Consider the following 26,431-nt stretch of genomic DNA (forward strand, 5'->3'; position numbering starts at 1 on the left):
TGGCGAACAGAAGAATCTTTTACTATTTCGATAGTTCACTCGTTTCTGACAAAATGACGGCTACTGTGAACATATCCTCGAGAACCCGTTTTTCTCTCATATATATATATATATATATATATATGTTTAAAGGTGCCTAACTGTAGATAGATGGAGGTGTGTGCAGATATACGCAGGTGCCAGTAGCACTGTGCAGATGCATGTGAATTTATGTGTATTTTCCACACAGACTTTTTGAGGATTAGAGCAACCTTTTTTTAGCATCTCTGGCTGACTCACTGCTTCATAGTTCGTCCACGCGTCTCCTTCGTCTCTCGATTTTCGTACTGGCTCGGTATCCACCACATCTGTTCGATAAATCTATATAAGGATTCATGATAGAAGAACTTACTTGAGGAGCAAATTTGTTATTCAGAAGAAAAGAACCTGGTGTTTCTTTCCGACGCTTTTACCAGAGCACTTGAAGAAACATGAAGGCATTCCCTAGGACGCATGGTGACGATTGTGCACTGGCCTCTCATGTACTTTTCCCTTTCTTCTTCCTCTTTGTCATTTTCTTCTCCGACTCTTGTGAAGGGTATGACCTGAAACTGAAAGAGCGAGGCAGGAACTGTGAAGACTTCTGAAGATGCTCGCCTGCGTGTCAAAGTGTGCCTCTTCGCCTTCTTCCCTCTTCCTCGACCAGTTTCTCTCCCTCTTTCTCAGGTCGCTCTGTTGCGGAGGAAGTTCCTTTCAACACCGCAGAAGAGGCTTGAAGCTTCCATCCAGTGACAAGCGAGAAAACCTATTCTGGCGAGAAGTCGCTCGTGAAGCCACCAGGGCTGTTTTCACGCATGCAGAGAGCCGAGAGTGCTGCATGCAAAGAGAGAAAGATCGACAGAAGAAAGCGAGCGAGAAGCTTGAGTCTCGTTACCGAAATCTCTACAGGTTCTCATCGCCGCATGAGTTTTTTTTTCTCCTCACAACTCGCAAAGAGAGGTTTTCGGATGGAGACTCTCTCTTGCTTCTTCTTCCTGTCTCGCTCTCTTCCTTCCTTCTGGTCTCATCCTGCTCTTGTTTTTCGCTTGTTCGCGCCAGCTTCACGAGGCTCCCCTCGTTGGCATTTCTCACTCAGTTTTCTGGGGCGCAACGATCTTTCTTTGCTTTCCATTTTTCGATGTTTTACGTTTCTTTCCCTCTCATCTTGCTCCCGGCCTCAGCCTTCTGAAGGCCCAGTTTCTCTCCTTTCCATCGCGTGCTCGGCAAATTTGTCTCCTCACGCCTTCGACTCTCTTTGCGCGTTCTGTTCCTCTCTCTCATGCAGCACTGGTTACTTTCGTCGCTCCTTTCGTCCTCACTGTGTCAGCGAAAGAGTGGACGAGAACTCCACTTTAGAGAAGTTTTCGACCTGCAAGCGAACTCGATGATTCTCCTCGATTGGAGTCTGCTGCGTTGCTGCACTTCGCCGGACCCTGTCTGTCTCTGCGACTTTCGATCCAGTTTTTACCGCGATACTGCCAGCTTTTCTTCTCCTCGGTTTCACAGCCTTTCTGTGTTGTTTTCGCCTTCCTCAGCTTCTCCTTCGGCTTCGCCGTCGTCCGACGTTTTTCCTCTTCTGTTCAGTTGTTCTTTCTGCTCGGTTTAGTTCTCCTGTTTCCTTTCTCTTTCTCCCCACAATGGCACCCGCGGTTCTTATGGTGGCGGAGAAGCCGTCGATTGCTGAGACGATCGCCAGGATTCTCTCCGGTGGCAACTTTCACAAACGAAAAGGAGTGAGTACAGGCCGCTATCTATCTTTCTCTCTTCTTGTTCTCTTCACTGATTGCTTCCTTTCGTTTCCTCGCTCTCTCTAAATCTCCCTGTCTCTCTCTTACCGTGTCGCTCTTCAGCTGTCTCTCTCGCTCTCTTAATTTCTTCGTCTTATCTTCCTTCCTCCCTTTCTCTTTCTTCCTCCCGCTCTTCTCTCTCTTCGTTTCCTTCTCCTTTTCTTTCGCCTTCTGTTTGACACACCAGGTACTTCCATCTCCATTTATCGCAAGTCTTGACTTCCACTTTCCAGTGGCTTTCGGGAGCGAGGCTTTCACGCTGCCTGTTCTTTCTCTGCTCTTCTTATACCTACCGCTTCCCCACTTCCTCCCATTTTTCTCCCTATTTTTTTCGTATTTTGTTTCCTTCAGATCTCGCCGGTCACGAGCGTCTGGGAGTTTTCGGGGTCTTTCCGCGGCGAAGGTCCGCTCTGCTTTTCTGTCGCACTCCTTTTCGACGTCATTTCTTTTGTCTCTTTATTTCTGCTCTGTGCCGTCTTCGTTTCCTCTTGGCCTCTCTTGCTGATGCTGTTGTTACACACATCTGCTCATCTGTCTCTGCGTTCAACGCATATTTATCTATCTACCTGTATCTGTCTATTTATCGATGCCTCTATCTATAAATCTACCTTCATTTATTTATCTGTTTGTCTCGCTGCCTGTACCTATCTCCCTCTATCTTTATATCCATCTACCTCTATTTATCTATTTATGTATCTATTTGTATATCCGTCTTTCTATCAGTCAGCATCTATCTATCTATTTATCTATACGTTTTTCTATCTATCTGCCTCCGTCTATCTATCTGTCTTTCTATCCATGTAAGCCTATCTGTCAATCTATCTATCTATTTATCTTTGTCTCTATCAATCTACCTCTGTGTACCTATGTATTTAGGTATCTATCTGCCTATCTATCTACATGTATATGTATACGTATGTGTGTATATGCTCATATGTTCCTGGACCCACATGTATAGACTTGTATACTTATTTCCACATGTATACATTTATTTAAATGCATGTCCGCCTATATACGTATACCTCTGCGTACGTACACGTTTAGTTATACAGTTACGCGCACATACATGTATATTCATGTAGATGTATGCACATGCCTGCATTTGCGTACGTGATTTGGGTGACTTGGTGGACACAAGAACGCCTGTTTGCGAGAGGTGACTACGAGCTCGCGCGAGATTTTTTTGTGTTTGAGGAGAGTTGCAGATTGGCAGTGATTCATACATTCGTCGCCTGTGTCTTTTCTGCGTCGGTGTTTCTGTCATTTCTGACTCCCGTTCTTTTCAGATGGGCACTGTGGAAGACAGTTGCATATCGGCACTTGGAAGAATTGAGACTTTCGCAGACACGCAGTTGACACAAAGCTCAGAGTTCGTCTTGTGTGTGATTTGCTTGTTTGCTGCTTCCATTCAGCTGTCCTCTTCAAAGTCACATCGACGGCAGTACGTTCGGATCGTGAAATGCGTTCATTATTGTCACGCGCTTGTCTTCTCCTTCTGCAAGTTCTTCCTAAATTGCCGTCCTGGCTTGCCTCCTTTCTCCGCCGGCTTCTCCGCCGTATCGTTCACCCGTCACAGTCGTTTCTGCTTCCACTCCTCTCCCGCTCGTACTTCGCTCTTTCGCACTTGCCTCTCCTCCTGCGTCCTTGCTCTCCAGATGTACCCTCTCGTCTTCCGCCTGCTGTGGCGTTCTTCGTGTCGACTTTGCAAATGCCCTTCGCCTTCGTCTCGCCGGCCCTTTTATTGAGCATCCCTTTTCCCTTTTCGTTCTACACTGCGGACCGCGTGTGTCTTCTCCTGCATGTCTCTGCTTTCGCCTCTCTCTTTGGTTCCTTCACTTCTTTCCGTTGCCTGCTGCTTCTCACTGCTTTTCCTGTTTCTCGCGCGCTGTTTCGCTTGCTTGCAGGGTCACATCTATCAGACAGATTTCCCTCGACAGTTCAATGACTGGGTAAGGCTCGCAAGTGGATGCCGAGCAGAAAGGACTCGCCTCGAATCTCTCGCTTCCTTCTTCCTTTTTTCTCTCGTGGCTTAGCCTGTATCCCCTCGTTCTCTTCTTCACTTGCTACTCTGTTCTCTTGTTCCTATCGTACCTTGCTCTCGTTTCCTCTTCCCTTGCTCTCGTTTTCTCGTGCGTTACTCATTTGTTTTCTTCGCCCCTGGAGCCGTTGTTCGTTCGCCGTTTTTTTTGTCCTTGTTATACCCTAGAGGCTGGCTGTTTTCGGTATGTGCCTGCGAGTGTTTTCGTGTTCGATCGGAGGACTTTCATGGATTCACACCCAACGCTTCACATGGAGTTTTTACGTTTTCCAAACGCAAGCATGCGTCGGTCTGCCGCTGTCGACTGGGCGAAAGACGCGGCTCGCAGGTCGCCTTGCGTTCCAGGAAAATCTTGGGTCTTCCCGATTCCCTGAAGCACGCTGCTTTGTGCATTACGTCAGTTTGCGATGCGTCGCGGTTTGCTTGTCTTCCAAAGATTCTGAAATAGATCCAGGACCCTCAGTGTGTTTGTGAGTCGAGTCGGGGCACCACCGCTTGCCTTGCAACTACGACGAGGTGAAAACTCCGCATCTTCGCTGATGTCGAGACTGAGTTATGTCAATTCAGCGTGCGTCCCTAGCGCTCCTGTGCCGCCTTTCCATGCACAAGTCAAACGTAACGCAGTGGAACTCCGTCTTTCTTGCGGCCTCTTGACCGAGCAGGATACCTCGAAAATGCGAAAACTCACATGTGTCGACCAGCTGGAAACATGCCGTGATACGAACTTTGGTAGTCGCCCTGCGCATTGGTTTTGGACCATCCAAAGCATCTACCAGCTGTGATACTTAAATCTATAAGTGTTGACAACTTGTACGAATCTCTCTCTCTCTCTCTATATATATATATATTTATTTATATATATTTGCTCTTTGTTAGTCTCCGTCTAGGTCTCTTTGGAGGCCGAACGTTCGTGTGTACACGACGTTCGATGTCCACCGTTCCTTGGGGCTTTCTTCTCTGGATTCAGGAGAAAACGAATCCCATCGAACTCTTCGACGCGCCGGTGGTGAAGGTGGAGGCGAACGCGAAACATCGACTTCCCGCCCACCTCCAGAAGGAGGCGCACGGCTGCAAGCACCTCGTCCTCTGGCTGGACTGCGACCGCGAAGGCGAAAACATTTGCTTCGAGGTCATGAGCATCGTCGTGCCGCAGCTTCTCAAGCTGTCGGGCCAGCAACAGGCAAGGGGCGAGAAGCAGACGCGGAAAGGAGAAGGATGCTTGCTGCGGCAGGCGCCGCAAAACGAATCGAAATTTCGTCAAACCACCAGAAGTTGCCTTTTGCACTGACCACGGGGTTTCGTGGAGCATCCAGTACATTTAAAGACAACCAACCCCTCAAAAAGTTCTTTCACTACATTTCGTAGCCGCTACAGCCAAGTGGAAAAACGCGTTTATGCGTAACTTTTTGACTGTGACCCAAAGGCTGTTTTGTCGCCCGAGCGTTCTGTGGCGGCGCCGTTCAAAAAGTCCATCTGCGAACCGGTCATGTTTCGATGGGTCTCTTTTCGGTGCTTCTTCTGTCGCGCCTCCATGCGTTTTCCTTCAGATCTGGAGAGCGAAATTCTCTGCGTTGGCGCCTGCAGATATCCAACAGTGAGCGGGGGCCGCCAGATGCGCCTTTTTTGCACCAGGTTTCTCTCTCCTGCTCCCTTGGCAATATCTTCACATGTTTCGCTGTTTATGTCTCAACCTGATTCTCTCTTCATTCGCCATGTATCTTCATGTCTTTCCTCTTTTTCTCTCCTGGATGTCCACCTCTCTGTATGCCCGTCTCCCTCTGGCACTCTCAGTGTCGCTGAATCTCGCTCGCCCTCCGCGTCCTTCGATCGCGCTCTTGCTCGCTTTCTTCCTGTCTCTCTGTCTCCGTGGATGCCTTGACTTCGTGTGCCTCCATCACGCCTGGCGAGCGTGGATCTTGCATCACGCTTGACGACGACCTGCAAGTCTCTGCAAGATTTTTTCTCCGCGTCTCCGTGCATGCAGAGACGCCCGAACGATATACGCGTTTGGACGCATTTCTACATGCACCTCGAAGACTCGTTGTAGACTCGTCCGCACCCGTCCACTCACATGCACTGCGCGATGAATTTTTTTCTCCTTTGGAGTCTTCCTCCTTTTCGTGTAGGGCGATGCGAACCTTAGGGACACCCAACAAGAACGAAGCAGATTCCGTCGACGCTCGACAAGAGCTCGATCTGAAAGTCGGCTGCGCCTTCACCAGGTTTCAGACGCAGTACTTCCAGGTATGCAGCTCCTCCTTCTTTCTCCAAGAAGGCTGTACCGCTGAGGATAGGCACCTCTGCGCCGCCTGCAGCTCGTTGCCGGCTTGCCGGTCTCTCCGGAGGAAGGTGACCTTTGCCATTTGTCGCTTCTAGACTTGGCGACGCAGCCTTCCTTGCAGGTTTTACATGGTCTCGGAAATCTGTTTTTCAGAAGAGACGAGTCGACATGTCGTGCGTGGAGGTCGACGACTGTCGGCCCGGGTCCTGATTTCGAGTCGCCGCCCTGTGGACGGTTTTCAGGCTCAGACCTCACTACGTCTGTAATGGTGAAAGGAATGAACGCCTCGCGTTACATTGTCCATACGGCAGTCTCCTTTTTCGAGGACGGAAGGTTCTTTTCCTCACCCTCCCACTGGACGTCTGAGACAGACTGCTGCTATATCCCCCTCCCTTTTCGCGTTCGTGTCTCTCTCCCCTACCCTGTTCGTAGTCGCGTATTTGCTTTTCAAGCGACGCGGCTGGTGGACTGTACAACAGCAGTCACAGCCGCTTGAATCTCGTTCGGCTTTCTGCGTAGGTCCAGTTGTCAGCTTAACTGTAACCACGGCGGTCGAATGTGGACCTCTACCATGCGGACAGGTGGATTTGTAGTGACACAGTCACGGCAAACCTACTTTCGCGTACTGTTCCTTCTAACAGACAGAACAATTGGAGGCAGTGAATCGCAGCCGGTCGAACGCTGTGCTCGACATAGGGGAGGGGTAACGGCTCTTCTTCCCTCTGCATCGGTCACTCCAGAGACCTATGTGGTGCTGTTCTCCACATGCGGCAAAAAAAGTCACGCAGGCTTACAGTATGCGTTTTTCGGACCTTGTGCCCCCTTTTTGTGAGAGAGACGTTTATCTCCGGTCGCGAGGAATTCTGTCTCGGGACAGGTGAACAAAGGATCTGTTCGTTGGTGCCTTCCTTCTTCGTCTCTGCGAGCAAGGCTGCTTCCCCCTCGCTTTTCCTCTCCTTTCGCCAGGCTCCCTTGACCGTTTCTGCGTGCGTTACCGCTCTCTTAGATTTTTATGCGAATACGATATTCCATAACTCCCTGGCAGCGCCGGACCTGTCTCGGCGAGCACCGACTGGATGTGCCGACGGCCACAGTGAATCCTCGTCGCTCTGCGAAGCACAGAGGAAATTCGCGTCTCGTGTTTCGCCTGTTTGCAACATGTTGCCGCCTTTCCGTTGCACTTTGTTCTTGCGTCGTTTCAGGGAAAGTATGGAGACTTGGACGCCTCTCTAGTCTCCTACGGGCCTTGCCAAACGCCGACACTGCAGTTCTGCGTCCAGCGATACGACGACATTCACGCCTTCCAGCCGGAGACATTCTACACTGTATGCAAAAGCGTCTTCGATTTAAGTATTTCGCGAACGACGGGCGAATGGGTGTGAAGAAAACGTCGACGCACGCAAAGATGCGAAGACGCTTGTCGCGAAAGGCCCAGCACTCCCCAGAATCGATAGAGGACATCTATCGCTCTCCATCGCCTCGACGCCAGACCACTCTATGCCTCGTCAAAGTGCATTCATATATATATATATATATTCATGTATATGCATACATACGTATAAGCTGACCGAACGTCTGTCTACATTCATTTGTTTTTTTGTTTATATATATATATATATATATATATATATATATATATATTATGTATGTATCTGTACATGTGAAGGTGTAAACGTGTACGTGAGTCTGTCTGAGAAATGTGGTTTCCTCGCTGGTTGAATCTGTGTGTTTCTTTTGTTTCCTCTCTTCATGGCGTCTGTGTTTCATGGCCTTCCTTTTTCACTTCAGCTGGATACATCCATCCGCGTAGGAGAGCAAGAGCTTTTTCTTGAGTGGGAGCGAGGCCAGGTGTTTGACTCGGTGACTGCCCACACGTACAAAGATATCGTAAGTGTCTCGCGTCCGAAGCCGTTTGTAGAACGCGAGACAGAATCCGTCACGGTGTTGGACGGAAGACGCGTCGGCAGTTCGGATGATCACGTTTTCCATGGCAAGACAAGATGTCGACTGTATGGCGCGTCTTGTCTGTGGACTTTTTTGTGCTGTCTGGAATTGCGACTCGTCGAGCTTCAAGGTAACAGCTCGACCTCAAGTGTTTCGTCTGTCCTCTTTGCACTCGTATTCCAGCAGATGCCTTTTAATTCACACGGGGAGTCAGTCATGCTCCGCTTCGCTTCGATCGCTCCCATGCCCCCTCACAATCTCCCGGACAAGTCTCTCCTCGAACAGACGTATTTTCACTAGCCACACAAGCTGGCCAGAAGAGTACACCTTCTGGATGTCTGTTTCCTCGTTTTGTCCTCTGCCGTTTGCGTTTTCTTCTGGAGTTCGTTTAGCTGTTTTTCACTCTCCTTGTCTCCACCTTTTTCTTTCCGGGCTTGACTCTGTCCTTCCAGGTGTCTGCGCGAGGCGCCGTTGCTGTCGTCGTGGACGTGACTGAGAAGGAAGAGAAGATGCCGAGGCCTCAGGCTCTGAATACAGTGAACATGCTGAAGCTCGCCTCTCAGCGCCTCGGCATGGGTCCTCAGCAAGCCATGCAGGTGAGTGGAGAAACTCGAGAAACCGATTTACAAGAGGGGGATGGGGGTATCGAAGTCTTGTGACCCTGTCGACGATTCTCTGTTTCCTCGTTTCCTATTTTCTCCTTCCTCTCTGCCTCCTTCTCTTCCTCACTGTTACCGCTTCGCTCTGTTTCTTCTTTTCTCTCCTTCCCTTTCCTTCTTCTGTTGCCTCTGTCTCTCGCCCCCTCCGTCTTCTCCTGGTTCTTCCCCTCTCTTTGCATCCCTGGGTATCTCGGATCGCCTCGACAACAGAGGCGAAGACGCGTGAAACAGAAACCGAGTGGGAGGCGAGGAGAGGGAGAGAAAACAAAATACACCGAGGTCGACAGGAACAGAGAAGAAAGAGGTATACGAAGAGGGTGAACGAGAGAAAAAGAGAGGTCACACGGCTAGGAAGAGAGAGGCCGTTTAAGGAAAGGATAGACAGAGAACGAGAAGCTAGAGGGAGATAGCGAGGCTTATTGAGAGGAAGGACGAGTTCGACGATTCTACACGTAGTTGCACTGCCTCCACAAGGGAAATCCTCAATCTTCAGAGGTTTGAGATATTACGACATTTCAGTTAAACCTGCAGTCACAAGAGAATACAGGGGAGTTGAGGGTCCGCGACAAACAACACAGCGACGGACAAGAGAACGAGTGTTTGAGTTTCGCTGTTTTGTTCGCGTAAAAGTGACTTCTCTTTCTTTCATTCTCTGACGTGCGAGTCCCCAGTCGGTTGGCAGCTTCTCTGTTCCTTGTCTTCCACTCTTCGGCTTCTGGGGTGTCGTTTTTGCTTTCTCTCTGCCTTCGCGGTCACGTTGCTGCCTTCCTCTGTGTCTCCAATGACTGCGCTTCTCTCTTCCCGCGTCAGGCTAAATTGCATCCCATTTGCGTTTAAACATTGTTGAAGCCCTGAGGGAAAACATGGTTGTCAAATCTGAAATGTTCGTGTGTAAAGAAACGGCATTTCGCTGAGGTCCACGTTCTGTGTCTACCCCACCATGCGCATGCAGACGGCAGAGCGATTGTATCTGTCGGGAAAGGTGACGTACCCTAGAACGGAGACTTGCAAATATCCAGAAAGCTTCGACCTTCGAGGCACCGCCGCGGCTCAGGCCTCAAATCCCTACTGGGGTGGCTACGTCAAAGAACTTCTCTCGGTAAAATACAGAGTCCTTTCTCTCTTTTCTTCTTCCATGTGTGGCGTCTCTCTCTCTCCTGTTCTGTCTGTCCTTCCATTTCTGTTTTCTTCTTTTCTATCACGTCTTCTTTCTCTTTGTCCTTGTGTGGTCCCCTCTCTTTCGCCTTCCGTTTCGCGTTCTCTTTCTCTTCTTCCATTCGTTTTGTCTTCGTGATTTTTTGTTCGTCTCCAGTGTGTCTTTCCTCCTCTTCGCGTCGTGCTTCTACACTTCCTCTTCTGGTCGTGGTTCGCTGCCTCTCCTTTTGCATGAGTGCCATCGTGTCCACCTTCCGTCTGTTTTCTTCTTCTTTTCAGTTCTCTCTTGATCCTTCGGCTCTCTGAGCCCTTTGTCATTCTACTGGCGCCTGTCGTTTCGTCTTCTCTTTTCTTTCCTTGTTTCTGCGTCTTCTTGTTCTTTTTCCTGCTTTGCTTCTTCTCCCTTGCCTTCTGTTTCTTCTGCATTGTCGCTTGCTCAAGGATGTCCGCGATACATTAATAAACTACTTCATAGTTCCTTCGCGCTTACCGCTGCGTCTTTAGGTTCTTCGTTTCTCGTTATTTTCAGCCTCGCGTCGTTGCTCTTCCTCACAGTTGCTCGCTGGTCGCTGTCTTGTGCTCTGTCAAGACATCGCCGTTTTCCTCTCTGATTTTGCTGGCATGCGCTTCAGTGTCGACTCCAGCGTTTTAGACGTTCTCCTTTCTGTAGCAACACACGCCATGCGGTTGCCTTCTTCATTTCCTGTGGGAACGCTCTCGTCTATCAGAGTTCGCTCCTTTGGCTGCGCTCATCTTGTCTTTCGTGCGTTAGTGGTTGTGTCTGTATTCTTTCAGTCTGTGTTGCACTTCTGTTAGTTTGGTCTTTGTCTTGTGCTTCTCTGTTTTAAGGCAACCTCTGGCTGTCGCTTCCTTCATGTTTTAGATGTCGCTTCTTCTTTCTTTCATTCATGTCTTCTTGCGTTCCGTATGGGTCTGCCTCTTTCACCCTTATCTTTTCTTTCTAGGTTCACGCTTTGTTTCTCCCAAGTCCTTCGTCCGTTGCCGGGTGTCTTTGCCTTTTTATCTGTCTCTCCCGTGTTCCTGTTCGCCTGTCTCACTTGATTTCCACTCTCATTGTTTCCTTTCTTCTATTCCTTCTTTCGACGCGCAGTCAGGTCTCGCGCGCCCTCGAGACGGCGTGGACGCCGGCGACCATCCCCCCATCACTCCCGTGTGCTCCGCGACGGAGGCCGACGTCGGTGGCGGAGACGCGTGGGCTCTGTACGAGTTGATTACGCGTCACTTCCTCGCTTCGATCAGTCCGGACTGTCGCTTCCTCAAACGCAAAGTCACCTTCTGCGTGAACGAGGAGATCTTCAGCCTCTCGGGGCGGCATATGCTTGACGGGGGCTTTACGCGCATCATGCGGGGCGACGGGATGAAGGATGTTTCGATTCCGGACTTCCGCAAGGCGGACCAAGTTCCTCTGCACAAAATCTCGGTTGGGGTACGACGACGGACGCAGAAAAAGAAACGGTGGACCAGGAAGGAAAACGCTGGGGGGAAAGAAGAGGCACCAGAGAAATAACAAACAAAGAAAGGCTCAAAGGAGGAATCTGAAGGACGGGGGGACAGGCGCAGAATCCTAGGTGAACCGAAGCGGAGAGAAGTGAAGCGAAAGACAGGAGGCCTGAAGAGGAGGAAATGCAAACAAGATGGCCGGTTGGTCTGGTGAATCTCGAGGTCTGTTATTGTTGACAGGAAAAAAACGTTTCGTTTTTTGTTTCTCTCGAACCTCTTCCTGTTTGCTGTCCCCCCTTTCAGTCTGACGTCACACCGCTGCTTGCGGATCTCTCCTAGAAAAACGCCCTCCTTTATTTCTCGCTGCCGGGGGACTTTCTGCTCCACTTCCGCGTTCGCGCGTCACCGCTTCACGTTGCATTCGTTTGCTTGTTTCTGCCTTCTTTCTGTGCAGTCCGGCCAGACACATCCCCCCCCGTTTCTCTCGGAGTCAGATCTTCTCGGACTGATGGAAAAGCATGGCATTGGTACAGATGCCTCAATGGCGACGCACATCAACAACATTTGCGAGCGCAACTACGTTTCCTTGGTGAGCACGCTTCCGAACGCACAGAAATCGTGAGCTGAGAGTCGCGTGCAGTTCGTGACCTCCAGAGTTCTTTGTTACTTCTTTCTCGCTGTTTTTCGCGTCTCACAGGTCTCCAACAGACGCCTCGAACCCACTAAACTGGGAGTCTGTTTGGTTCACGGCTACATGCAAATCGACCCCGACCTGGTTCTGCCTTCTGTGCGCGCCAGCATCGAGGCCCTCGTGGATGTCATCGCTCAAGGTGAGAAAAAAAACCCGGAAAACGGCAAAAACAGCAGCTTCTGAAAAGCCACAAAAGCTGCAGGTGGGAGACCAAGGACATCAACGCAGGCGTAAACTGTACAAATGTGAGAGGCTCCTTTCCCCATACTCTCGTTCTACAGAGTGCCTATCGTTGTGTTGGCATGACTCCCTCCTCACCTAATCATGGACACGCAGGCAGATACATAGATAAACATACAAGTACGTGGTAGGTGAGTGTGCAGATATACAAACAAACATATATATATATATATATATATATTCGCATATTTGAAGGTAAATACATTGACATAAGCAGATAAACAGAATGATCGAGAGATAGATGCAAACTGATTGATCGGTAGACAAGAAGAAAGATACGTGCATCTCTCTATGCATATATATATATATATATATGCATAAATATGACGCGACGATGATCTACTGTATAGAGGCACCTGTCTTTTGCGTCGACATTATCGTTAGTCGTCTAAGCTTTTGTTTCAGGACCTTCTGCGTGGTGGGCGGGTCCGCCTCCCCTGCTTGCGGATGTTTTGTTGACTGGGGGTCTCCTGCACATCAACCTGACGGGCAACTAGGGAAGAATCGAAACTTTGATGTTCGGTGCGTTCGTGTTTGTGAACGCCCCAGCGAATCTTTTAGTTTTACGACATTTTCGCTTTTCTGGAGATCGTTCATGTTTGGTTTCCTCATTCGCACAGGCAAGGCAGACATCACGGCCGTCGTCACCCACTCACTGTACATGTTTAAACTTAAGTTCGCGTACTTCCTAAAGCAAGTGAGTCTCTCGAAGCAGAGAGAAGTCGAAGCGATTCTTCCGCGTTTTCTGCTTTGTCTTGCGCGTCTCGCACGCATGTGTTCCTGCGTCGTCGTCTCTCCCTCGTGAAGAGCGAAATCAAAACCTGATAGTGCACCCGCATCTCGAGCAAAAGGGAGACTGTCTGGTCGCTGGACTGTTCCCTTCGTTTCCTTCAGATTGAAAGGATGGACATGCTTTTCGAGGCGAGCTTCACGATGCTTGCGCAAACTGGTGAGTGAGAAAACGGACCCATCTGCTGGTTTTTATCTCTCCTCAGGCCGATAGACCGACAAGAGAGAGCACGTTTGAAAAAGCTGAGTTGCAGCGCGTAGTTTTGTCGCTGCGCTCAAACATGTACAGAGCTGAAAGGCATCGTTCTACCCTTGCGCTCAGGTTCCATCTCACACCACTGCGATTACGAAGTAACTCTGCTGGGCTCGTGTGGTGGCGTACAGCAATCGTAAACAACTTGGTTGTGCCGATCTCAAAACGGGAGCCATATTCAGTGTCCAACGTATATATAATGATACATATATATATATAATAATAATGATATATATGTATATGTATGTGTGGCGGATCTACTCCTTTGTCAGGTGAGAGACACTTCAGTGTATGAGGCACATGCACAAGTTTGTCGCGAGAAGCGTTCCATTCTTCGAAGACAACGCGAGAGCTGATGGAGCGATCATGCCTGCGAGAGAGGCGAAGAGAGGGGCGGATGCCAGGAGGTTGGGGAGGGACGTTGCATGCACAAAAGGTTTGTGGTTTCCTTCCGCACCCAGAATCTCGATTCGTACCAAGCCGCCACGAAGAACATGAAGAGTGATGAGGGTCGTTTTTCTCTGTGTTCCCGTCTCGTCCGTAGAGACGCGCAGAGGGGGAGTTTCCACGTAGACAGGATCTGGCGTCCACGTTTGACGAGTGCGATTTCGCTTTTCCCCTCACAGTCTGTCTGCGGAAAAGAAGAAGACAAGTTGATGAGTCCGCGGGCAGTGCACATTTGGAGCGGTCGCGAGCAGAGTCGTGCACCTGCGCCGAGTCACGTTGGTGTTCATTGCGGTGTCGCCGATGTCGAGGGGGAATCGTTCGAGACGTCAACACGGGTATCGTCATCGTTCGGGAGCTTGTCGGACTTTTGATTCTTGCAGGCAACGCTCTCTCCCGCTGTGGCCGGTGTAATCGGTACATGAATCTCATCACGAAACGCCCAACTCGACTCCACTGTCGCACTTGTAACGAAACCTACAACATGCCTCAGAACGGAGCGATCAAGGTGAGGAGCCTAACAGTTGCTACTGCCCCCTCGGGGTGTTTGTGATGCGTATGTCGTCTACTGCTTGTCGTCTTTGTCTAGGTTCAGTTTCTTTTTCTCCTTTTCCACCCGTGCAAACAGTCTGACGTCTCGCGTCTGTATTCGTTCGTGTGCATGCTCGTGCATGTTTCTGATCCACCTGTGTCGTACCCTTTACTCTGTCTTCTTCTACATGTTTCGGACGCTTCGCAACCGTCGTTTTATGCCCTGTTTCCAATAAACTACGAATAAGACTTCAGCTGTGAGACACAAACTACCAAGACATTATGACTGCACTACACTGCCTCCCCATTGGACTGCTTAAGAGAGCGAGAAGTTTTTGTCTTCCTGTCGTCGTCGTCGGTTTTGTCGAAGATGTTTTTCGCGACTCACACATATCTGACATCGTTCGTAGAAGACGTTTCGGTGAACCGTTGTCATCCCGAGTCCTCCTTTTGCCTCTCTTGCCGAGTCTCTCTCCTGTTTCTATCGCATCTGCATTTCGAGCTGTATGTGAAGAGCAAAACGTTCTTCTATAGCAAAGAGCCTTCCGTTTTCTAAACCGTGCGTACGGACTCCTTTTGCTTCTTTCCTCTTCATTCGTGTGCATCTTTCCTCTGTCGACTCGAGATCTCGCGCCTGGGCAGACGAACGGCGTCGCTGCCTTCCCCGCGTCTCTGCCATGTGTGTGTGTGTGTGTGTGTGTGTGTGCAGCTTTACAAGGAGTTGCGTTGTCCTCTCGACAACTTCGAACTTGTTCTGTTCACCCAGAAAGGCGGAAAATCCTTTCCTCTCTGCCCGCTGTGCTACAACGACCCGCCTCTGGAAGGCTCTGTGACCAGTAGGCAGGACAAATAGAGGCCAACACAAGGATGCATTAGAAAGAAAAGAAACATGGCGACTACACTAGAAAGAGACGAAGCGCCGAACCTAGCATGCGCGTAAAGACAGCTACCATACGCAGAAAGGGAATAAGCATGGATGCCATAACATAATATCGATTTTTTGTCATCGGCGCATTTGCGTGGAAGGTAGCAACGCGTCCGTGAATCCGAGAAGTCGAGACGCGAGAGGAGACAAGCTCGGAAAGGATCGCAAGAAGAGCCTCGACGAGACATTCGAGCAGCTGATGCCTGGGTCGCGATGCCACACGCCTCTTTTTATCGAGGAAGCAGAAGAAAAGAGTCTCCGAGACCGAGAGGAAAACGGTTGCCTTCTTCTGCAGAAGCGGACGCGGAGGGTGCTTCTGCGTTCCTTCCCCTTTCTTCGACTGCCAAGCCGCATGGGCGCCTCCTGACTGTGAATCTCTTGCACACAGATTTCGTTTTCCTCGCTTTCTCAAACGTTTCGGAATTGGGCGGCTTGCCGAGGCACATCCCGTGAGGAGACCCCACCTCTCACTTGTCTTCAGAGAGGTCCACGCGCCCCTGTCTGCATGCGTGTGTGCCTGCGGACTAGAGGCACCCGAAGGAAAGATGGTTTAAAAAGTCGGATCTCAAACAAGAGTTGCATCCAATGAGTGAACAGTCTCCTTCTGGTCTGCTTTCAGAAATGTCATGCGTCGAGTGCACACACCCAACCTGCAAGCACGGGATCGAAGCCGTTGGCGTCCTCCAGTGTCCCCAGCCGGACTGTACGTCTCTTTGCCGGTCTCGAATGGACTGGGCGTCGGTCGACGTCCACATGAAATGAAAAACCGCTGTCGAAAGCCGCCTCACCACCCGTCGACCCCCGCGTCTAACGAAGGATGTCTCCGTCGTCTTCTTGAACCCAGAAACGGACGTAGAGAACCATGTGCCGATCTTGATCGGAAGAGACATGTTTCTAGACATGTCTTCTGATTGTTGCCTCACGTATAAAACAGTCGTATATATATATATATATATATATATACATATATACTTAATGTATATATACATATATATATATATGATATACATAAATGATATATCATGGGCTTGTCGGGATCGTTGCCTTTGATATGTGTGGCGTCTTGCGGAAGCATCCTTCTCGTTTTTTTTCGTGTGTCTGTGACTCACTGTCTCTCGCTGTCAATGGGTGACTTTCTGTTTAATGTTTGTATCGCGTCCTTCAGTTTCTTCGCTTCTTCAGGCTGTGTTTGTCTGCTCCCGGCATACCGTTTCCTCTCCCTCTCTGTGTCTTTTCTTTATGTGAGCGCCTTCGTCTTCTGCCCTCCATGTGCTTCGTCGTCACTCGACTGTTCGCATGTCTACAGGCAAAGGCATCTTGTACCTTGACGTCGTGTCGGGAGTACGAAGGCGCATGGAAAAGAGCTCCAAAAGAGAAAAGAAAGAGAAGCAGAGAACATACGAACAGCGAGCACGTTCAACCTCGGCAGCAAAGGGCGGGGATAGGGGGACGCCGGAAACAGGGACAAACCTGCATGTGACTGAGAGCAGAAGAATCATCTCGTCGGTTTGATTTGTTGACCTCGTAGCGACATCCGTGCTGGCCAACGCAGATCCCAAGCTGAGTGCCTGTTTTTCACCCTGCAAGCTCTTTTTCCGCGTAGCCGTCCTCCCAGTTCGGTGGCAATTAAAAGACTCCAAACTCGGTAGTCAGGAACTCTTCATCCTATGATAGGATCCGAAATGCATAAAGCCGGTTCGTTTTCATGACTGTTGAGACTGCGAATCGTGTTTCTGAGCACCTTTATCTGCGTCTGTTGAACTTTATTCTCTCATTCCGTTGTGGTCGCCTTTTCGAATATCTCCGGTTGTTTCGATGCCTTTTTCTATGGGACTGCGATGGGGAATGCCTTTGCATGCAGCCCAAGTGGAAACTCGACTGCAACGCCTGTCAATATCAAGTCAAGCTGATGGAGGGAGCACACAGTAAGTCGATGTTTCGTTTTCTTGTTTTCCCTGATTCAGTCGTTGCTGCGCTTCTCTTTCGCTCCGTCGGGCGTTCTCCTTTCGCCTTCAGATTCTGCCCCGTCGTGACCCTCTTGGTCGTGGTTCCTCGATTATTGAGTATCTATCCAACATGTCTTCTGGTTCTTCCTTCCTCTCCTTTGGTTCTTCTTTTCTACTCTTGTTTTTTTTTCTCTTCTTGTCCTTCTTCTCTTGTAGTTCTTCGTCTCTGCTCTGGTCCTTCTTCCCTCCTGTTTGCATCTCTTGTGTTTTCCTTTCTCTCCTGTCTCCACTCTTCCGAGTAGATATCCCGTTGCCGTTTCACCTTCTTTCTCTGCTTGTTTCTTGCCACCGCGTCTTCTGCGCCCTTCTTGCTATGTCCGTTCGTTATCGCGTCCCCACTATTTTCCACTGGTTTCTCCCTTTCGCTTCTCAGAAATATCCGTGACCCCCGACGAGTGCGACACCTGTGGGTCGGCGCTTCTCAACGTCGTGATGAATAAAGTCAAGCCTTTCAAGGTAGCGTTTCCTTAACTGCGGTTTTTCTTCGACGACGGAACGCGAGAAAGTGTAAACTGTGCAGGGTGCTTTGGCTACGTAACGTCGAGTCTTTCTTCTCGACACGGCCTGGAAGACAGGGCGAGGGAGAGAGAGGAAATCAAGCAAAAGGAAGGACGGTCAGGTTCCCAAGAGGGTGCTCTCATGGTGCGAAGGCGGGGGCGACTCCTTCCAGGATCGCTCGACGCGTGCCACAGGGAAAGGCCGATGATGGCGACAGAACACGGGACCTCTTTCTGGAGAGCATGCGAAGAGTGAAGTAGAGACCGTTCCCCTCCGAGCTGGCGAAATCGCAGGCGGGTGATGCACTTCCAGGAAGAAGAGAGATGAACCGCGTCGACAACTATAATGCTTTCAATTTTAAAATCCTGGAAAACTTCCCGTTCGAACGAACTGTTGTGAAGGGTGCTCTGTGAACAACGGGGAAGAACAAGACCACAGGAAAGTTGCGAAGGATCGGCAGGGGCAGACCAAGTGAAAGAAAGACTCAACGTGGAGGCGCCAAAATCGTGGAGACGAACGGATTATGTCGATGGGGTAGTTTTGATTCATGTCTGCAGACGTTCTGAGGCAGACACACTACGGATGGAGACCTTCGATGAATATGCGTTTTTTCAGGATGGAGAAGTCGAAAAAACGGGCTGCTTTGTCTGCGACGCCGAGTTGAATGATATGGTGGAAAGCACGTAAGTCGTCGCTGTCTGCCATCGGACAGCAAGCACAACTCGGCTTGTTCCGTGTAAACGAATTTTTGTACTCTGAGGTTGTTCTTGTGATGTTCACTCGTGGTGCGTTATGTCCACGCCTGAACATGTGCATCTCCATCTTTGAAGAACGTAATAGAACAAGATCAGGGGAACGATCGCCTCTACCGCGCTGATGACCCCCTTTATTGCAGCGTTCTGCCTTTCTCTTTCTGTCCTCCTCTGTGTTCCTGGGTCTCTTTTCTGTCCCTCCACTTCCTCTTCTTGAAACAATTGACACACGCTTTCTCTGTGGATCGATTTCCGTCCTCTGCTCCTCTATATTGCCTTCTTCGGTGCCTCTCGTTTTCCGTTTTGCGTTCGTGTGGTGCCCTTTTCTTGCTCTGCTGTGAAAGCAGCAAAAGCCACGAGAAAAGAGAATATAGCATTCACAGTATACACATAAATCAATGTCCGTCGACATGTTTATATATGTACGTATATATATATATATATATATATTGATGTGCATCTGAGAATTCATGTGGCGACAGAGAGCCTTATATGCATATCGCTCTCCCTGTATGTACCTACGTATGTATATATAGACAAGCGTATATCCTGAGGTGCATCTCTTTTTGCACGTATTTTCTACAACTGCATGCGCGAATGTCTCTTCAGATTCGCCAAAACCTTCCGAGCGCGACGCTCTGGCCGCGGCCGAGGGCGTGGGAGAGGCCGAGGCCGAGGCAGAGGGCGAGGTCGGAAGATCGAAGATCCGCGGATGACATTCGATGGATTTTAAATAGCTTAACGACGTGACTGTTATAAGAGCGAGATGCAGGCAGTTGCATGCAGAGTTCTACAGAGATGATTCTCATTCACCCTGAGCCGCCTTGTCCAGGATTTGTCAGCGTCACGGAAGGCAGGCTGCGTGTGCCCATTCTTCAGTCTCTCTGTGTCCTCCGTGTCTTTCCAGCCTTGTTCGTTGTCGAGATATGCTCTACGAGGGCCTCGCCTTCTTCTCTTCACTTGCGATGTGTCTTCTTTGTTTCTGTCGCTTCACGGCAGTTAAGGTTCTGTCGCGTTCTTGCTCGTAATCCTCCTCTTCGTCTCGAGAAGGCCTGTCTTGTTCTTCTGTTTCGCCCCGCTGGTTACCTCTCTTGTAACTTACCAGCGTTGTGGAGACTCCCAGCGGGGCTGGGATTTAGGTCTTGTCTTTCCGATCCAACAGCTCTATCCACACGAGACACAGCCCAATTTGTTCGGTGTTCCGGCGTCAACATTTGGATATACAGATATATCCATGTGCAGTTGCGGAAGTGTACACAGGTATGCAGACATATACATATATATGTATATATATATATAGATATATCGGCGAGATTCTGCTGATTTGCATGTATACACTGGTGTGTATATGCGTAGCGTCGTTTATAGTGTTTGGCATCGCGGACCAAGTGTCTTCCCTTGGTAAAAATTTGGCTTTCTTCTTCCACCTGGTCGTTCTTCTTGAGCCATACAACGGCCTATTGGTTTCCAAAAAGTTGAGGGGTTTCGACCTCGAGCAATGACAACGCAGTGAAGCGAAACTCGCCGCCGGGAAATGATATCTGTCAGTCCAGAGACGGCCAACTCTCGTCTGGCCAACCGCCAGAACAGATTCACATTTATATATATATATATATATATATATATATATATATAAGTATAGATGTGTATCACTCTGTAATTACTGACATCGGTCTAGGCTGGCGAGTACTGGGCACGTTGTTTGATCAGCTTAATTTCTGATTCGCTTTAATTGCCGTTTTTGATGGTCTGTTTTTGAGAGACCTATGAAGCCGTCCGCGCCGGGGCCGTAGAACTGCGAGTCTTTCCACGCAGCTTTAAGAGGGTTAATTCAACTGCTAGTCGGAGACACCTCCCTCCTGTCAATCACCCATTACTGGAAAGGCATCTTCAGTCAAGTTTCTCAGACGCCTCCTAACCAGCTCCACAGACAGAGTGCTGATGGGCCAGGGACTCCATCTCCAAGAAACTAACATGTGAAGGAACAGAAAAGAAGGCGAGGCGGCAGTGGCCGACGGTGCGGTCTCCACCTCGCGGTTTTTTTCAAGGCATGCGTCCTCCCAGTTTTAGGGGAAGTGCAAGGCAAAGATCAGCAAGGAGATTGTTCGAGAGTCATAATTCTTCGGCTAACCGGGTCTGAAAATTGCTTCCAGAGCGGGCTTCGGTCACATGCCATTTAATCGGTAACTGTGGCACACAGCGAATGGAGTCCGAAATATGGAGAGAAGCGAGGCGTCACGTAGATGCAGAAACGACGTAAACGCAGCAGCTCCGAAGCTGCGTGACCATGCCTCTAGGCAGACAGGTTGGTCTGCGACAGAAGCAGTTTTCGTTTACAAACCAGGCAAGTGTGTCAGCCCAAGAGAAGAGCCGCTTAAAACCAAACGTCGGCGAAGACACATGAACAGAGAACGGCTTTAAGAGGGACGAAAAAGGATAAAGCTCTGGAAAGAGGAAGGGAACAACAGAGGAACAGCCACTACATAGAGGCGCGCAGAAAGGGGCGGCTGTTTTTCGAGAGAGAGGACCATCGAAAATGACAAGTTCAGAGCACGCGAGAGAAAGAGGGAGAGTTGTCCGGATCGGCAGGGAGAGTACATTACTGCATTCTTGTGTCCGCGGCGAAGAGAACAGGCGAGTGCAAACGGAAACTAAAGTCGTGACAAAAGAGAGCAAGCTCGCTCCACTTTTACTTTGGAGGGAAGTGACGCAAAAGAAAGTCTCGAACTTCTGCAGTATCGTCGTCCTTCACCGAGCAGCTGCAAATCTCCTGAACACGCAGATCCACAGGAAAATATATGAACCATCAGAAAGGATCTTGACTGCTTACCAAGCTCCACGGAATAGGTTCCTAAACAGGCCGCGCGAGCGAAATTTCAGACACACTTCAGCAGACGAAAAGGGAGAACGGATGAGCGGACAAAGCACGGCCTGGAATCGCCTAAAAAAACTTAAAGGGTCGAGAATCGCGACGCAGCTCGACACACCTAATGTGCGTCGGTACAGACAACCAGAAACCGGCAGAAAAGCAGAGAAAATTGCACCTAAACCCACGAAGATGCACGCGTCACCGGCACAGCGAAGCCAAATACCCCAGACAGAGATTGAGACGCATAGCCATACAAACGTACATGTACTCAGACAACTACAGACTAACAAGATTAAACGGCTAGGGTGATAAAATGATGCAGGAAGTCAGATATACACCGCTATGCACGGAGATAGAGAGATGCATAAATAAGGAAAGAACTACATACATGTACACATATTCGTACAGATACGCATATGAAGAGTGGCAGATAACTGCAGTCGCAGACACATGGCGACACACACACACACGGAGACATAGAGACAGCTTGTCACAGACGTAGCCTGCTCGAGTTGGCGACCGTCTGCTGAAAAGTGATCGAAAACAATGGATGGTCGATCCTACCACGGGGCTGGGAGCATGTTCGAGGATCTTGAAAGCTTCGCCTTCTACACCGATGAAGTTCGTCACATCGTCCTCCCCCTCGAGCATCGCTGCACGCGAGGCGCGACTGCGCTCGCTGTGATGTGACCCCCAGAAACAGACACAACGCACCGTGGGTTGAGGCAGCTGGGCACGCAGAGGTCCACGAATTTGACACACGGGAGAAGTGAAGCTTTGTGGGGAACAGTGACTGAAAAAGGCAGAACGGTCAGAAACGGAGAAGCAGAAGCAGGCACCGCTCTGGAAGGAGAGAAGTAACGCAGTCGCGCCAAGGTTCACCCATGCGTTACGCGACGACCCCGATCGAGCGTCTAGGAAAGTGAGGTTTTTCGCCACAAGTCTCCTGTTCCCCGAAAGAAGCTGTGCAACACATCAGGATGTACATTGCACACCGTTCACTTTACCAGCGCGCTCTAAGTTCAAGGTCACCTTATAGCTTTGGCTGCATGCTTGCAACAGCTTCTGTGCTTCACACAGACAGGGATACTCTATCGTTCAGACGTCTTCTTTTCCTCACATACATTTCCCTCTCAATGTCCTCGACAACCGATGCTTGTGGCCGGGAGTCCGGGAGATCTGTCTTGTTGACCACCAAGAGAAGAGGTGTCTGACGCTGGTGGAGACTCGGATTGGCAAACAGCTCGTATAACTGCCTACAGGGAAAAAAAGAAACAGCAGCTGCAGCCGAGGATTGTCTCTCAGCAGATCTTCCGGCAAACCAAGAAAAAGAGAAGGAAGCATCAAGAAAGCGAAGCGCTTCACAGGAAGCGACCATATTCATAACGGACGGCCAAGAAGACGCGGGAAAGTGCATGGACACCACTGGAGCACCAGAGACTGTCGAGGTCAAAAACAACCATAGAGAATCCTGAAGCTGTCCGAGGGGCTCAAACCCCCCGATGGCGAAAAAGAAGTAACAAATGGTGTTCCTGTACTCACTCTCCCTTTTTGCAGCCAAAATGCTCCAGAGTCTTGTAAACCACAGCCATAATCTCCAACAGTTGACAATCTTCGCTTTCATAGAAAACAACTATACACCTGTTTTAAAATTGTGAAAGTACTGAGGAAAAGGCCTTACTCGGCAGCAACCTTCAATGATGCCTTATCAGCCGCATCGACCAGGAAAAGCAGCGCGCCGGCCTGATCGATGTACGGCTTCGAGAGACCCTGCAAACGAGAGTGTCCTGGGAAATCCACGAGTTCAATTCTTGCAGTAGAGCGATCCGCGGTAGCCTCGTGCGCCTGGTGACTCGCCTGCTCCACCATGCCGTCTTGAGATTTAGCTGGAAAGACAGAAACCATGTCGATGTTCTCCTGCAAGGTCCAGAAGAAAAACGAGATTGCTTTGTTCGATGCGGCACAAGCAATATCTTTGACGACGAGGACCGACGCAGAGCCGACGTCAAGGCGAGGAAGCGCGGAGCAGTGGTCGGAGAGAGGGTTTTGAGAAGCAGATATCCAGGATCGAAAAGCCTAAACCATAGTTGGGAAACAGAGCTTGAGGAGCAGGAGAAAAAAACAAACGTGCCTGACCGTCGACGGCGAGGGGACCGGCATTCGGAGACGTTTATTGCCCACAACCTTCTCTCGCCGAGGCAACAAGAGAGTAGGAGTTGCGCCCAGCAAAAGACACAGGTTGTTCCTGTCTGCTTGTCCCCGTCCAGCGAAGAAAAAGAGAAGACCAAGTGGCTTTGAACGTCGTGGAACGTGAGTGCTCACCTGCAGCGAAGAAACCGTTTCGGTGGCTTTCCCGTTTCGAAGAAGCAGAAAAAGACTCGTTTTGCCACTCCCGCTGGAGCCCAGAAGCACCGCGCGCCGGCCGCCGCCTCCACTCCGGCGCCCCCCGCTGCCGCTCAAGGTGAGGCCTCTGACGACTGAGTGAAACGGGGAAGAAGTCGCCAAATCAAGATCTAGCGATTCACCTTTGAGCGAAAGGGAAAGCTGTACCTCGACTGTCTCGTCCACAGGCACAGAAACCCATGCGCCACGGCTCTTCCATCGAGACAAATGACACACATACATAGATGCAGGCATACATATAGTAGTTGTGTATGCGTATGTGCATAGGTATATATATATATATATATTTGTAAATGTGAAGGGAAGCAAACGCATGGGTCAAGAAATGGATGTGTACCTAGCGCAGAGAAGCGCGATCGATGGAACTGCGCTCAACTGCGAAGAAGCATGCGCAGAAATAGAGATCTGCAGATCCTCTAAGGAGATGGGCTTGCGTCTCGTCGAGTGAGACAGCGTCCACATATTCATCGAAAGCGAGAAGAAAACGGCGGGGGCAATAGACATGGAGAGTGCCGAACTGTTTATCCACGCGTACTGTGAGGAGCTGCAACTGTGTACCATCTACGCTTCCGGTTTATATCTGTACACGGAGCAGCTGACGGCGTATCCATGTGTCGCCTCCCTGCTCGTGGTGCAAGAAAGGAGCTCTACGTCCTCGGAAGTCTCCCGTGCCTTTGTTCGAGAATGACGCACCCTTCAAACCCAGGACGGCGAGGATGCAGTAGGCGAAAATGACGAGTGCAAGGCAAGTTTCAAAGGCAACAACGTCAGTCTGCAAATAGCGGTACGCTGAGAGCTGAAAGCAAGGCAACGCCGACAATCAAGAACCAATGAGAACGTCAGTGCAAGCTTCTTGACGGCGAGAAACGGACAGCGGAAAGAAACGAAACGTACCCTCAGGTGAAAGCACAGACACTCCCATGTCGGACGGCAACTGAAGCGTGTACAGGCGTTCCCCTCATGAAGCGCGCGTCTCTTGAGTCGGTAGCAAGGTGGGCAGAAACCTCAAAGACGGAGAAAAAGTCCTGCTGAAGCAACAAAAAGACCCAATGCCCCCACGTCTGAAAGCGTACTCGTAGCTGTGCAGCAGGAGAGCCGACTAGCGTGTGCCAGGCGCTCCGCGTCCATGACAAAGGAGACACGGGGAGACTAGTTTCTCGTTCTGAAGCATTCGCGCCGTTTTGTGGTCGTTTGATTCCCATTTCTTTCGCCTTCTGCGGTTTATCGCTGGCCTGCATTTTCTGTCGCTGCGTTCCTGCCGCGCCGGCAGAGTTCTCAGGAGACGAGGCCGCCATGGAGGAGCGATGGCGACGTCTAGGAAGAACGAATTGAAAACGCCTCCGCTTGGAGAGTGTCCGTGGTGCTCGTAACCTCCCCGATTCCGGGGAATACGGGCGCGATTGAGACAAGATTCAGTCGGATGCTCGACAGCAGAGAAGCAGACAGGCGAAGCGGATGGAAGAAGAAACCAATGATGTAGAATCCTGGCTATATCTCCAGCCGCGGACCTTGGTCAACGAACAGAACGCAGACGAACACGCGAAAAAGGGGAAAACGGGCAGATGACGAACAGATGTTCTGGATCGAAATGAACGCGTAAAATGGGAGACAGAAGAGAGACGCACAGGGGAGAATCCTACCGAGGTGTGAGTATAGACGGAGGAACAAGCGATAAAGAAACCTACTTTGCCACAAGAGCAGTGAATCTGCCGTCTCGAGCACTCAGAATGGGCAGCGCAGGGCAGACAAGAAAATGACGAGGCGGGTTGTGTCTTGCCACTGACGTCACTCTTGGAAGTGATTCAAAAGAATTTCTTGTGCGAATCGCAATTCGACACGGACGATAGAGACCCAAGGAAGACAGTTCACGCTGTGTCGAATTGTTCTATCCAGGCGTGAAATGCGAAACTGGCATGCAGGCCTGCTCGCGAAAAAGGCGAATATCGAGAGAACGACATTCGACAAAAAGCTGCGGTTCGAACCACTGAGTGTAGGAACCGAATAAAGCAAGGATTCACAAGGCGCATGCATAAGGGAAAAGTCTCTCAGCGCTGTGCCGGTGTGTGTTCTGCGGTGCGCCGGAACTCGTGATCCTGCCCCAAGAATTACGATTTTCCGGGAATTCCAGCGTGGTGACAAAGCAAGACACAGACCCAAAAGTGGGTGGGTGCGTTGACTGTTCCTGTTGTGGATAGGAATCGACAGAGGTAAAATGAAAATGACATGGGGCGCAAGTGGGCAGTCCGCTCGGGAGCCGGAAGCGCATCTGCACACTTTAGCGGCTGCCAAGTGAATATGGAACAAAGGCACGAGTTTGTTTCGACACTTCCACGCTGTCGCAATTTCGTAGGATGGCAGCTGGCTCAGAGGCACACGAATGCTCGGGAAGGAAAATGAAAGAGCGCTGGCGTTACACTGTGGCTAGGTTGTGTCGGTGCCGTGGTGTCAGCGAACGACCGTGACGGGTGACTAAATGGAAAAACAGAACTGGCGAACACGAAGACTGCAAAGGGTAAGGACACCTGAGAATGCCAAGAGCGACAATGACTATCCATTTTCAATGCCTGTTCAGAGGGAAGAGCTTCTGCCGTGCTATCTGGACGCGCAGGCCACATCGCTTGCGCCTTCTGTACATAATCATTCCCCGTGGGTTGCAGCCTGTACCATGGCATGTAGCCTTCAATGGG

At 50.1% G+C, this 26,431-nt stretch overlaps 2 protein-coding genes across 2 annotated transcripts; one reads left to right on the top strand and one right to left on the bottom strand.

Annotated features, from left to right (window-relative positions):
* Window positions 1–967: 967 nt before the first annotated feature.
* TGME49_264450 (DNA topoisomerase III beta-1, putative) lies at window positions 968–19,869 on the top strand. Its single transcript, XM_018781365.1, has 24 exons — window positions 968–1,751; window positions 2,157–2,208; window positions 3,218–3,246; window positions 3,710–3,754; window positions 4,811–5,023; window positions 5,391–5,437; window positions 5,970–6,087; window positions 7,327–7,449; window positions 7,913–8,011; window positions 8,521–8,664; window positions 9,680–9,826; window positions 10,994–11,329; window positions 11,798–11,932; window positions 12,041–12,173; window positions 12,895–12,971; window positions 13,169–13,223; window positions 14,144–14,268; window positions 15,001–15,127; window positions 15,836–15,919; window positions 16,523–16,557; window positions 17,078–17,141; window positions 17,596–17,678; window positions 18,336–18,403; window positions 19,082–19,869. Exons 1-24 carry the CDS (start codon window positions 1,656–1,658, stop codon window positions 19,203–19,205), a joined length of 2,559 nt encoding a protein of 852 aa, XP_018636336.1. The 5' UTR covers window positions 968–1,655; the 3' UTR covers window positions 19,206–19,869.
* Window positions 19,870–20,601: 732 nt separating this feature from the next.
* TGME49_264440 (signal recognition particle receptor beta subunit protein) lies at window positions 20,602–25,728 on the bottom strand. The gene is made up of 7 exons (XM_002368542.2): window positions 24,818–25,728; window positions 24,438–24,540; window positions 23,664–23,818; window positions 23,023–23,258; window positions 22,466–22,597; window positions 21,906–22,020; window positions 20,602–21,242 (listed from the first exon to the last, which is right to left on the bottom strand). The coding sequence occupies exons 1-7, from the start codon at window positions 25,037–25,039 to the stop codon at window positions 21,162–21,164; spliced, it is 1,044 nt and encodes a 347-aa protein (XP_002368583.1). The 5' UTR covers window positions 25,040–25,728; the 3' UTR covers window positions 20,602–21,161.
* Between the last annotated feature and the right edge of the window lie 703 nt (window positions 25,729–26,431).

Source organism: Toxoplasma gondii, chromosome IX, assembly GCF_000006565.2.
Source record: "Toxoplasma gondii ME49 chromosome IX, whole genome shotgun sequence".
Classification (NCBI taxonomy): domain Eukaryota; phylum Apicomplexa; class Conoidasida; order Eucoccidiorida; family Sarcocystidae; genus Toxoplasma; species Toxoplasma gondii.